Source organism: Neomonachus schauinslandi, chromosome 13 (assembly GCF_002201575.2).
Source record: "Neomonachus schauinslandi chromosome 13, ASM220157v2, whole genome shotgun sequence".
Lineage (NCBI taxonomy): Eukaryota > Metazoa > Chordata > Mammalia > Carnivora > Phocidae > Neomonachus > Neomonachus schauinslandi.
Window position 1 is genome coordinate 39923772 of NC_058415.1, and position 13390 is coordinate 39937161.

The window sequence follows — 13390 nt, forward strand, 5'->3', positions numbered from 1 at the left end:
ATCCGTACTAGTTTGAAGAGCTTTAAGGTCACCCTGCAGAAGTTCTTCGGAATCGGCAAGGATGTGACCTCCACGTCGGACAGTCATGTCTGATGCTGGAGAAAAGCCAAGCCAGAGGGGGTGTTCGATTTGTGGGCAGACACATGCATCTGTACTTATCAAATGACTGAACGGGCTTCCACCTTCAGGTCAACATCAGGGAACAGATTTCACAGAGCTTCGACCTCCAAAAGGGCTGGACTTTTTGCCATCTCTTCCCAAGCTGTTGGGAAGTAGATGGTAGCCACGTCCATGGGTTGCCCATCTCCCAGTGGAAAAGTACTGGTGTCAGCCCTCAAAGTGATCTTTTCCCAAAGTTTAGCTTCTCTTTGTTATAACAATACAAGCAGCAAAGTGATTTGACTGTTTCATTGTTTATGGTAGTAGACTGAATTTTCCCATGAATGCATTGTGCCTTTTTGAGATACTGAATCTGAAACTTCAGAGATTTCACATTTCAGCCAAAGCCAGAACACAGAGATGAAAAAAAGCCTCCAAAAGATAAATTATGCTCTAAAATCCCAAACATGCTTATATTCAAGAAAAGAGCTTTTTTCTTCTCTTTTCTTCTTCTTTTTTCTTTTTCTTGAGAGAGAGAGAGAGAGTGAGAAAGAGAACACACACAAGCAGGGGAGGAGCAGACGGAGAGGATCCTAAGCAGGCTCCACACTCAGCCCAGAGCCTGACGAAGCACTTGATCTCAATACCCTGAGATCACAACCTGAGCCGAAATCAAGACTCCCACGCTCAACCGATTGACCCACCCAGGTGCCCCATGAGAAGAGCTTTTAATAATATGTGTAATTTATCCCAATTGACTGCAAAACAAAAACCTTAGTAACTTCTGATTTTTCACATTTCAAATTAGAAGCCATTCTACATTCCTAGCGGCTTGATTTATTTCAAGGTACTACAGAACAAACTCTAACTTCCATCAAATAGGATTCCTTAACAATCTTTATGATTAAGTCCGTAATACAATGATATGCAACGTATGTTAAAATGGTGGCATGATTCTGCATCATCAAAGAAAATTCTAATTTTATTCCATTTAATTTTGATATTACATATGTTATATTCTAACTGAAAAACTGATAATTGATGTACCATTTGTGTACATATAATATTCAACTAATCATAATATGATCTACAACATCCCAGCTTTAAGATATCGGTCTCAAAAAGGTTTGATTTCCAAGGAGAATTTAAAAAGGGAAAAAATCAGAAGTGTTCTACCTTGATTATTTCTGCTTGTCATATTATATGCAACAGATGAATTTAGAGATGCTACACTGAATGTAGCAAAAGAAAAATTTAACCAAGCTTCTTGACAAATATTGAAAAATCAAATTCCAGCATTATAAAACTATTCAACAATTATTCATTCAGCTTAAGTAGAGAACATTTTTAAGTGAGTGTAATTCTTTCTGTACATGTTCAGAAATGCATTTCAAACAATAACAGCTTTATTAATTTCAAATGCAAAGACCATATCCTTTGTTTAGTCTGACTGACTTACATTACTTATCAACTCTTTTTTTATTAACTACCCTCCCCCACCCCATTCTTTCTAAAATGAGTAAGGAAGCTTTTAAAAAATGTTTGGACACGATTCACTTTGGGTTATCATGCTCCGCAGAGAAAATATCACTCAAATAAAAAGATTTCTTTACTTTAGTAAAGTTAAAGGCATACTGAAATTTTCCCAACTTCAGAAAATTTCCTTTTTTCTTTAAAGATTTTATTTAGGGGGCACCTGGGTGGCTCAGTCATTAAGGTCTGCTTTTGGCTCAGGTCATGATCCCAGGGTCCTGGGATCATGACCTGAGCCAAAGGCAGACCCTTAACCGACTGAGCCACCCAGGCGCCCCTCAACTTGAGAAAACTTCTGACAAAATTTATTACGTTCGAAATAGTCTATCTTTTTTATTCTAATCTCCCACCAACACAAAAAATAAAGTAATAGATTTAACTGGAAATTACATTTAAAATTGTTCTGTTTTTTGCATGTTTTGTTATCAGTCTGTATTAATTTTGAATGATTTTGATAAAAGTCGGGACAAATGAAGTTAGCATACACTTTTCAATCTATATTTAATTAAAACTTTTAATCTTTTGCCAAACAGTAAGGTTTTGTACAATACACAGTAAGTTAATATACAGCTGGACAAGTATAATTTTTCTAAGATAAAAATAAGGAACAAAATATAGGCAAGACTCAGAAAGAAAAAGTATATTGACCTTGCATTTTTACTTGCATATTTACTTACTGTATCTTTCTAACATCATTTTAAAACAAGACTGGTCTGACATACTTTCTTACAGTTTGGAGTTCTTCAGATAGTTCAACCTCACAGTAGCAAAACCCTATGAGAAGGCAGGTCAAAAAATTAAGGACCTAAAACTAAGTCTACCGGAGAAAACTTTTATTATCACCTTTTAAAAAGTTTTGTTTTATTTTCAATGAAAACAACCAGATCAGATTATTTGCGGAGGTAGAGGGCATGTGTGGTAAGTTTGGATTTTTTGTTCATTTTGTTTTGTTTTTGTTGGTTCATTCTTAGAGCACACTTTTACCCAAGTTACAGATACAAATAAAATTCTTCTGATAACGAAATATTAGAAATTCTTCTTTGCACAAGTTTTATGTCATGAGGAAAAACCACAAACTACTCCTAAATCAATGTCAAGTTCTATATATTCAGGTTTAGAAGCAACAAAACTATGAAGACAGCCAAGTTATGAAAGCCCATTTTCAGATCTGGAACAACTTCTGGACATAAAGAGGGTATTCGGCATACATTATACTGAAGGAAAAGTCCTACTTTCATTATTTCCTGATTCTTGGAATCCAATAAAAACTTTATGGAATAAAAACTCATTTTCAAAGAATCCTTCACTGAACACATAACCAACCACCACCACAACCCTTCTTTTAGAGTAATGAGAGTTGATAAACTATAATAGGGGTATGGAAATTTTTATTTTTTCTTGTGCATTTTAAAAGAACGATGAAGTGGTTTCTCGGCTTTTTAAGCACAATGACTTTTAGCACTTGAACAATGCACAACTGAAATACATGCACATTCACTTTTCAAACAACACCAACAAAAATTAAAATGGCGGTGCTTAGGTAAATATGGATGACGCCCATATAGAAGTATTTGCCACTGTGAAGGGCCTACACAGAATCACATCTTGTCCTGATCATACCTGCCTGCCAGAACAAAATAGGCAGCTGACCAATCATGGGGTGTTTATCTGTACAGTGGTACCTTTGTTCTCCAACAATGTTAGATTGCAAACGCCTTGGAGCACATATTTACCTGGAGGATTCTTGGCAGGATCATTGTGGCTTGGACTTCCTGATTGTCCAGAATCTATAAAGAAATCACAGAAAATGTTTTCTTTTTAATTTGGTTTGAACAAATTTCACAATCCTCAGAAGGACTTTAAAAAAAAATTAAGATGCAACAATGAAGCTGAGTGTGTTTAAATAAAGTATACTTTCCCAAGCCTTTCAGCAGCAACACTTTATTTATCAAGCTAGGTGAATGTCCATACATATTTCTATGTCAAAAGGAAAAGAAAAAAGTAGAGATCTATCATAGTCTCAGAATGGAGCAAGGCCTTTTTTAAAAACAAAAGGTCTGGCTCCAAAGCCACTAAAGGTGGTTTAGAGGTTGGGCCTGTCAGAAGCAATATGAAATAAAGCAGATACATCCCCTAAAAATGCAATCTGAGTGTAATTAAACATGCTTTTAAGAACCTGAAAATGTTTTTATTCGGTGAGTGAAATACACAGAAATGAGAGTCCATTTTTCCAGGATTTCGTGTGCATATGCATATATCCACTCCCATATCTCCCAACGTACTGAATCCAGGCCCAGATTTGTCTGCATCCCATAATAGCAATCGATTTGCAAACACCAAGAAAAGCATAAATTACTAGGTAGAAACTAACATAGCTTTGTGGAGAGCAAACTGTTGGATCAATTTAATTTCCATCTGTGATAGACAGACTGCAGATAAGGAGAAAAAGATCAATGTAGAAATATCTGAATTTCCTACCCCACGTTATTTTTCATTGATGCTTTCTATGGAAAGCAACGGAGAGGCTATACTACAGTTAGGCAACACGCCTTTCCCAGCTAATCTAACACTGTTGTGTTTTGCTCATTCCTCTTTCCTCCACGTCCCCTCTGCAGTTATCTGTGTCATTTGCCCCATATTATTATACACTTACTTGCAGGTTGCTTTGTAATCTTCTTTTATTGGTTCTAGTATTTAAGTTTTGTCTCCCCAACTAAATTGCATGCTCCCAAGCAGAGGCAGAGATCCTGTCTACTTCTTTTGTGTCTTCCTCAGTGTGCAGTGTGCTGTTCATGGCTGTGAATGCACTAGGCTTTCAGTAAATGCCGGAGGAATGGAAGGCTCCAATTCAGCAGCCTCCTTTGCCTGCCTAGGAAAGGCAATTTTGAACTTGATAGTGAATTTCAACAAAATTTGATAGGTGGCCACAGATCAGTCTCTTCCCTGAAATCTTGCCATGGTACCTAAGCCAAGACAGTCTCAATTGAAGCAGAAAAATCTAATGCTGGTTTTTTCAGCAGGGTTATTAAGCTCTTCCATGTAAGTGATTAGCATACTGCAATTGCTGCTTCTACTGTTAAATCCAAGGGGATCCTGTTGTTCTCTTTCTATATAGAACTTGGTTATTTATTTTTGCACTTTGCCTCATGCCTGCTAACCAGATTTAATGCTGAGATCAGAATTCTACCTCTTCAACCTATTTCCTTTGTCTTTTTTTTTTTCCTCCAGAATAGCTTTCATGAAATCTTCGCAAATATATTTAGTGATTCCCACATTATCCTTCAACTGATTTCTGGTTTTCCAAAATGGAAGTAAAGAAACTGTTAGGGGCTACTCTTGCAGCCTGAGTTCCAGCTAGCGTCTCCTGTAGACAGTCACAGAGTTGAATATTCTCTAAAATGCTTGTCTCTCATCTCTCATGAATTTGCTTGCTTTTTCTGGAATTAAGGCAAGAGTCTGTGACTTATAACTTAGAAGGTCAATCTTTCTCTTTCTACATTCCTATAAAAGATGGTACAACATTGGCCACTTTCCAGGCATGGAGTATGATAGTTACATAAAAATGATAAATGACATTATTTTGCTACAGCCTCAGCTATTTCTGCCTCGAGTTCCTCTGACAAATGTCCTTCGATACTGATACTACATTCCAGTTTAATTTCTCAAGTGACTCTAATATTTGAGGAGTTCCTACTTATTATTATTATTAACATACCCACTGGACAGAGAGCTTCTTCATATTCTCTTTTTCCTTCTAAAGTTACTTCACATTTATGGAGGTCTAGACATGCATCCCTCAAGGTGGCTAATGCCACCTTCCTGATGACACAACATGAGGCAGGTTGAGGTTGTCCTCAGGGGGCAGGGGTTGTAGACTCTCCATGAGCCTTGCATGTTTACTTAAATCAATTTCAAAAGGGCACCACAAAACTCCTTCCCAACATCTGGCTGCTAAAACTTAGGTCAATTAAAGAATGAATGTCTCTTCTATTCCGAAGAAAGTATTCAGCTGGAACAATGGCACCCCCTGTTACCACAACATCCCACTGGGAAACCCTATTCTTTTCTGCTGCAAATTACCCCTTCCCCCCATATCCAACAACTGCACACCAACTTCTTCATTTGAAAACAATAAAATTACCAAAAAAAAAAAAAAAAAAACCCACAAGCATTTGAGGGAAAACTTAAGTAGACCCTACATTTGAGTCACACACTTGCTTTTAATAAGAATTCCACTTTCTAAAATGATCTGGCATTTACTGGCACACAATGGTAGCTTTTCCCTCATATTCCAAAGTCTGTGCCTTTTCATGAAGTAAAATAGCATATACTAGATCCCAAAACATAGAAGGGGCCCCCTCAGGGAGGGAGCAAGTTAGCATTTACTTTTCAGACTGTAAATTCTAATACTACAATCTACTCTTAACACTTACGGAACCTTATACTGGTCACTTAATTCCAACTGCTAGAAAAGGAAGTAACCAGCGAGTCATAGTTGGCAGAGAAATCAAAATGAACTGTTACTGCGGTTAGCTTCGGAGAAGGAATTATTCAGACCACATCAAAAACCTTTCCAATTCACCACCCAGGTCACATTACTCTAAACCCAAAGGTCTTCTTCAACCACTTCCATCATTTGCTCAAGTCCTGTGTGTGTGTCTGCATGTACTTAATATGTTATCATGAATTCGAGCTCTCTTCCTCACTAGTAGGGTGATTTTGTGCACAATTACTTAATTCTTAGAGCCTTGTGGTCTTGATTTTTACAACTGTAATACTGCCTACCCCGTAGAGTTGTTGCAAAGCTTTTATTATGTAAACCATCATACACTGGTCAGACACAATACAATGAGTAAATGAAAGATAGCAAACACAGAGATCACATTCAAAGAATGATTAATATTTTTAATGGACTAACTCTCAGGAAGAAAGAGAGAAAGGGGATATGACTAAATTCTGCCCATCCCAGGGCAAGCATCTAAAATGATCTGTGGACGGGGCGGGGGCGCTTGGGTGGCTCAGTTGGTTGAGCATCTTCCTTTGGCTCAGGTCGTGATCCCAGGGTCCCGGGATCGAGTCTCACGTCGGACTTCCTGCTCATCGGGAAACCTGCTTCTCCCTCTTCCTCTGCAGCTCCCCCCTGCTTATGCTCCCTCTCTCTGTGTCAAATAAATAAATAAAATCTTTAAAAAAATCTTTTAAAAAAATAAAATGATTTGTGGTAAATCGCCTGAACATGAAGGAGTGTGTGCCCACTGAGAATTCCTACGTAAAAGCTGTCTACCCCTCTCCCCTGAAGGGAGAAAACACTGTCATTACTAGGTTCTCAGGAGCTCTCATGCTCAAAAGGCAGTAGGTACCAGCCATTTGATGAAGATGACCTTCCAGAAGACTGAAGTCTGCAAAGAACAAGGCTGGTAAGAATGGGGCTGTGAGTTGCCCAGCACACTGGGTCTTGAGTCTAGAACAATCTGGATGCAGTGGAGAGAAAGTGAGGGGAGCGGAACTTGAAGGCAGCACACCTAAACCAGTCCTCCATCACTCCCTCCACATTTTATTTTTTCTTCCTTGATCCCAATCTACATCTTCCACATTTCTGACTTCACTGGACGTAAAGTAGAACTGAAACAGTTTGTATTACATACTTATAAAAATCTCATATTACCCCCATTCCTTATGTTTTAATGGTGTGAATTAAACATATATGTCTTCTTCTTGGAAGAAAATAGTTAATGAAGCCATTTCTAAGTTACTACTTTTTAAACTCAATGTATTCCTCCTTCCCCAGGAATAAGAAAAGGTGCCCCACATGACCCTTACCAACTTTTCCTCAATCCTTTCGTGTACTCCCTTTTAAAAAGCAGCCAGCCTTTTATGAGTCTTCTAATATCTAAACTTTACCTAAAGAATGGCCAGTTTCCCTCCTGACCCAGTTTTACGAAAGATCCTGGGATATTTAAGTGACCTAAATGGCTTGTCCAAAGTTACATGGCAACTATTAAAACATACGTTCTCTACATGGGCCACCCATTCAGACACACTGCCTCTTGAGAGGTTATGATGCAATCTTCAAATCACGTACAGCCAAGTGATCTTTCAGTAGATTAAATGTTTCTGGGAACTTGACCTTCCCCTAACTTCCCTCCTCCTTCCTACCATTTACCAATACATTCAAAACCTTTTTCATAAATTTTAAAAGCCCATAGCTATTCTTTCACTCTAAGTTGAAAACAATTATTATTAAAATCTATATAGTAATTGACGCTTTAAAAAGAGGACAACTCTAAATCAAATTTAGTCTGGATTCTCTCTGCGTTTGAAACAAAGAGAATTCTAATGTTTTACTAATGATCTAGTGGGAGTCCAATAAAATATTTGTTAAATAGGTAAGATAATAAATAATAACTGCTTAAATGTTTGTTATTGAGTACTAACTTTCTGAGGTAGGTGAACTCAATTGTCTGAGGGGGGCAGACCATCAAAACTGAAAGTCTTTTGAAGGTCACTACTGTAATAAGCATCAATTAGATGTGAATCAGTAAGATTCACGGAACACCTCCTATATTCCAGTTGCTGATGTTTGGGACATAATAGGTTCTCAATAAATTCTTATCAAATTTCCAATTAATTTATAATAATGACCTTTAAAACACTGTTTTAAGACAAAGAATATACATTCTATGCCTTCTAGAGCTCAGAGGCTGCCCAGAGAGAAATAAATGTACAAATAAACTATAATACACTGTGATAGGTACTATTAATGAGTATGTATCAAGATCAGCAAGCAGTTGGTTCTTCCTAGGAAGGATGAGCAAGTCTGTGTTATAGAAGGTATCACAGGGAAGGGACCTTAGGAATAGGGTCCTGAAAAATGAACAGATCGTGTATTACGGTAGTACATAATTCCACTCTGCTACCAAGGTAATCTTTTTAAAACTCCAAACTGCTGAAGCTACTCCACTGCTAAAACCCTGACATGTACTCCAAATAGTCATAAGAAAATCTCCAAATTTTTTAGTAATGCCATTCCAGACACCTCTGGTCTTTACCAACTCCCAGGTCATATCTTAGCCTTCTGGTTCCCCATATGTCTCCTACATCTGATGACTCCAAGTCTTCACACATTCTGTCCCCCTTTTATTTTCCGTCCCCCAGATCCTCCATGTTGAGGTCCTCCCTTTTAGATTCTGAACTACATGAAAGCAGGGATGCTGACCTAGTTAGCCCTACAGCCCTAATCTTCAATATAGCGCCTGACATTCAGTTGGGTAAATCCAATGAGTAGGAAACAAGTAGTCTACAAAAGTACAGAAGTGGGGGTGCCTGGGTGACTCAGATGGTTAAGCATCTGCCTTCGGCTCAGGTCATGATCTCAGGGTCCTGGGATCGAGCCCCACATCAGGCTCCTTGCTCAGCGGGGAGCCTGCTTCTCCCTCTGCCTGCCGCTCCCCCTGCTTGCACTCTCTCCTTCTCTCTCTCTCTGGCAAATAAATAAATAAACTCTTTAAAAAAATAAAATAAAAGCACAGAAGTGTACAAAGAAGAAAGACTAGGTATGCCCCTAGGTGCAGAAACATACATTAAAATCATATAGACCCACATTTTATGGCAAAAAAAAGGGGGAGGAGTCAAGTGTACTAGTCCTGGCCTGACGTTAAGGCTGAGTTTTGCTTCCCTTATATCCAGAAGGAATATTTGGAAATGGAAGGGGGGGAGATAAGACTATTTTGAGTCAGAAATTAATTTTGGGGTCTCTCCTCCAAAGGGAAGAAATGTCTGGTGAGGGTCCAGAAGCAGGCCCCCAGTTCGCAAGCAGGAGGCCAAGAAGCCTTTAATGGCCTTTATACATAACCTGTCTTTCTACTCCTAGATGAAACCTATTTCAGGAATTCATTTTATTTTCTGGCACCATGACTGGAGCATCAACAGAAAAACTAAATTTGAGAGGCATGATTTTCATTTACAGTCCTGTCGGTGTAAAAAAGAGACTAAAGAAGGTAATTTGTCAGGTCCCTCTAAAATTCTATGATTCTATAACAATATGGCTTTTATATCAAGGGATATCAGAAGAGTAAATGAAACCCACCCTGTAACCTGTTAACCTACAGATAGCCTCTCGCTAGAACTAAAATTAGTCATCATGTGATAAAGGACCCCTTTGTCATATTCTTTTCCTTTAAGCAGGTAAAGAAATAGCCCATTGTCAACTAAAGAATACCAAAAGATTTTTTTTTTAAAGACTTGGAATGGCCCCCTTCTTTCTCTCCTAAACATTAATTACCAACATACTAAAATAGTGTATTTTTACAAATTAAATATATAGCATGACAGAAAGAATCACTTAAGAAAGAGAAAAGTCAAGATGTAAGGACCAAGCAAAACCCTGGGGAATGGATTACAATGCATGCATTTTATAACAGGGACACACAAAAATAAGACAAACCACGCACCTTTTTAAAGGGGAAGTGGGAGAAAACTATTCTCCTAAGACAAACTTCTCTCACCCTCTCCCACCTCCCTCTGCTCAAGTGTTGTGCCTCATTCTTGGCAGTTTACTTTCCACAAGGACTGCTTCCCTGGGATTTACAGTGACTTAGCTTCATATAACTGCAATTCTGATTACATAATTCACCATATTTTTCTCCAGTACAGTTAAAATGCTATATAGCTTGAGTTTTGACGGAGGACTGCTTCATCAATTGGGGTGACATAAAACTATAGTTTTACAATATTTTCTTTTTCCTCTATTAAATGTTTATTAGAATAACACACACACACACACAAACGTAGGAAAACCAAGTGCTTCCTTGTCTTTCGTAAGCATGTCAATATGTACGAAAATGCCTGCTCATTCTCTCTCCCCTCCTCCCCCTGTCTCTCTAGCTTCTGTCTCTCTCTCTTCTCAATAGGACATTCCATTATATGGCATCCGCTTTGTTGCGAAATTTGGTTAACCACCTGCCCATAGAAAGCATTAACTCTGTCACTTTGTTAATGGAGTCCTTGGTATGTTTTTGCTGAATCAGTGCCCCCTTCCCTAAACCCAGGTCTGAGTACGCAGAGAAATCAAACCTCCCTGAATACGTTTGGCAGAAGCAAAATAACAGTCAGGAAACATGGCTTCCTACATATTCTTAATCATGCTTTGTAATCTACATTACTTCCCATCTAAAGGCCCGTGTCTTCAGATCTTCCTTTTTATTGGCTAACACAGATTTTTAAATATCTGTTGAATACAACAAAGCTCATAGTTTTAAGAGAGGCTGCTATGTTGAGGGTCCTTACAGACAAATTAACATAACCAAAGAAAATATAAAACAAGAGCCCAGACATGTAATCTATCCTCTATTTCTTATTCCTACGGATTCCATTAGTTCTATTTTTAAACTTTCTTTTAAAGAGCTACTTCTTTTGGTTTAACAGGGTGATTAGGTTCAAAGCATCATATCTCAAGGATTAAAATAAGGATTTATTTGGGCTCAAGACCAAAATTTGTCCACAAGGAATTAGCCGAAAGACAGAGGCCACTGAAATTTAAGGGGAAAAAAAAAAATCACATGTCCTTATGCAAGCAAATTAAACCTGTTCACAGGAGGGGACTATTGACCAACGCAGATACAAACACCCCTGCATAAAAAGTGTTAAACCTGCCAATATCTCTGACCAGAGGTTTGCACTGCTTCATTAACTAGCACCAAAACCTCACAAATGAAAGCAGGGATAATCGTATCTGACCTTTCTGGCCTAAGATTAAGTTCAATGACTCTTTACTGATCCAGGGATTGAGTGAACCAAAGGTCACAACCAGGATCATCTATACTTCTTGCTTTCTAAGCCTGTACCCTATAGAATGCAAAGACACCATTGTCAAGATTGCTAAGTTTCTACAGTGTGTTTTCAATTAAGTAAATAAAATGTGGTAATTAAATCAAGATTGCGTAATATGTTTTTGATTTGTAATCTCATTTAAATTAATTAACTGACTCAATCCTTGTTTAGTTTTTAAACTGGCCTAGTTAGGGAAAGAGTCCCTGGGAGCAAATCCAGTTTTCTATCTTTAAAAACAAGGCAAAGCAATCTGGCATCTTCAAAAAAAAATTTTTAATGCACCAGGAAAATATAAATACAGAGGCAAGGGTGTTAGTGTCGTGGAGGGAGGAGTTTTATGGCATGATTTTGACAAAAAAAAATAGTTCTTGCACTAGAAAGAAATAAACCAAGACATTATTTATTCAAAACATTTCTTTTCCAATTTTATGAAGATTGCATGTTTGTTGGAAGCAAAACATCTCCAGCTGTATTTTAAGTTTCTGAAGAGAGTTGTAAGATTTATAATCTTTCATAAATGCTGCCCATATCTCATAATATTAGATGAACACGCCACTGCGTACTTTAAGGAACGATTGGCCAATACGTTTTGCCATATGAAAACAATGAAGTACTTTCCAAAGCCCGGCCAGATCCAGTAGGAAAAGATGAGATGAATGTTCTGTCTTTCCCATCTGGGAGACATTGTGGATTTCAGCTATTCTATGTAATTTTTTGTTTTCTTGGAAACCAAGAAACCTGCATTTTATAGTAAGGTATGTAGTGCAAAGAGAATGCTGGTGAAATATGAATCTGAAAATGAAAACCAGAATGTCATCAGACCCAGGAACATAATTATGGAAGCAAATTGAAAAAAATCAATGCAAAATTTCAATATAAACCAAATGCAATATTTATGATCATATTAGTCTTAGATTTGCTCTTAAAAGGAAAGCATGGAAAAATAAATGCTCTCATACCTCCAAAGCCCCGAAGAGCACTTGTTACACTGACTGACACAGTGACTTACTTATCTGTTTTATTTTGTCCTGGGGTCTTCATGAGTTAGTCTAAATCCCACACGTGCCACAGTCCTGTGGACACATGGCCCCTTTGTGCTACGCTGTTCCGTGTATTTCTCCATAACGTACTATTATATTGTATATCTAGATTAAAACCAGATACAAGAGGGGCATCTGGGTGGCTCAGTCGTTAAGCGTCTGCCTTCGGCTCAGGTCGTGATCCCGGGGTCCTGGGATGGAGCCCCTCATCGGGCTCCCTGCTCCGCGGGAAGCCTGCTTCTCCCTCTCCCGCTCCCCCTGCGTGTGTTCCCTCTCTCACTCTCTCTGTCAAAAAAAATAAATAAATAACCCAGATACAAGACTTTCTAATATTTCGTTGGCAATTTTTCTTCTCAGAGAGCAGGCTGTGTTTTCTCCAAACTGTCTGGAGAGTCAGAACGCCTGGGTCCCATTCAGTAACTGCCAACCACTCTGACCCTGAGCAAACCACTCAAGCCTCAATCAGTTTTCACGTTGCCCGATCATTGAAAACTGGACAAGAAAAAGGCACAAGTTTTTAGCCTTAGTCATTTACAACAGAAATAAGAGGGGGAAAAATAACTTCATACAACAGTGAAAATAAAAATATGCACAAGTATTTGTGGAGAAAGGCCAACGTATTTTTAAAAATATACTTCGAGGTCTAATTCCCCACTTTCACTCCTCCCCCCACCCCTGCAAAACCCCACCTAATTGGTCCTCCTGTTTTCACTCCACATTTCCCTTTGAAAACACTAACAGCGCTGGAAATTAAAGGGCCAGATTAGTGTCCGGCCTGTTTGCTACATTATAAAACTCATGGGGTCAAGATACATGGAAATCTTTTTTTTTAAGATTTTTATTTATTTATTTGAGAGAGAGACAGAGCATGAGCAGGGGGGAGCGGCAGA

The 13390-nt window shown here is 38.3% G+C and overlaps 1 protein-coding gene across 9 annotated transcripts in view; it reads right to left on the bottom strand.

The window, feature by feature from the left end:
• The window catches only part of NFIB (nuclear factor I B), a 450766-nt gene that overhangs the window by 100042 nt on the left and 337334 nt on the right, over positions 1-13390 (bottom strand). For all 9 annotated transcript variants that reach the window (XM_044920499.1, XM_044920496.1, XM_044920495.1 and 6 more), the window contains exon 3: positions 3366-3419. In XM_044920499.1, coding sequence (XP_044776434.1) covers positions 3366-3419 — 54 coding nt within the window. The remainder of the gene's footprint in view (positions 1-3365; positions 3420-13390) is intronic.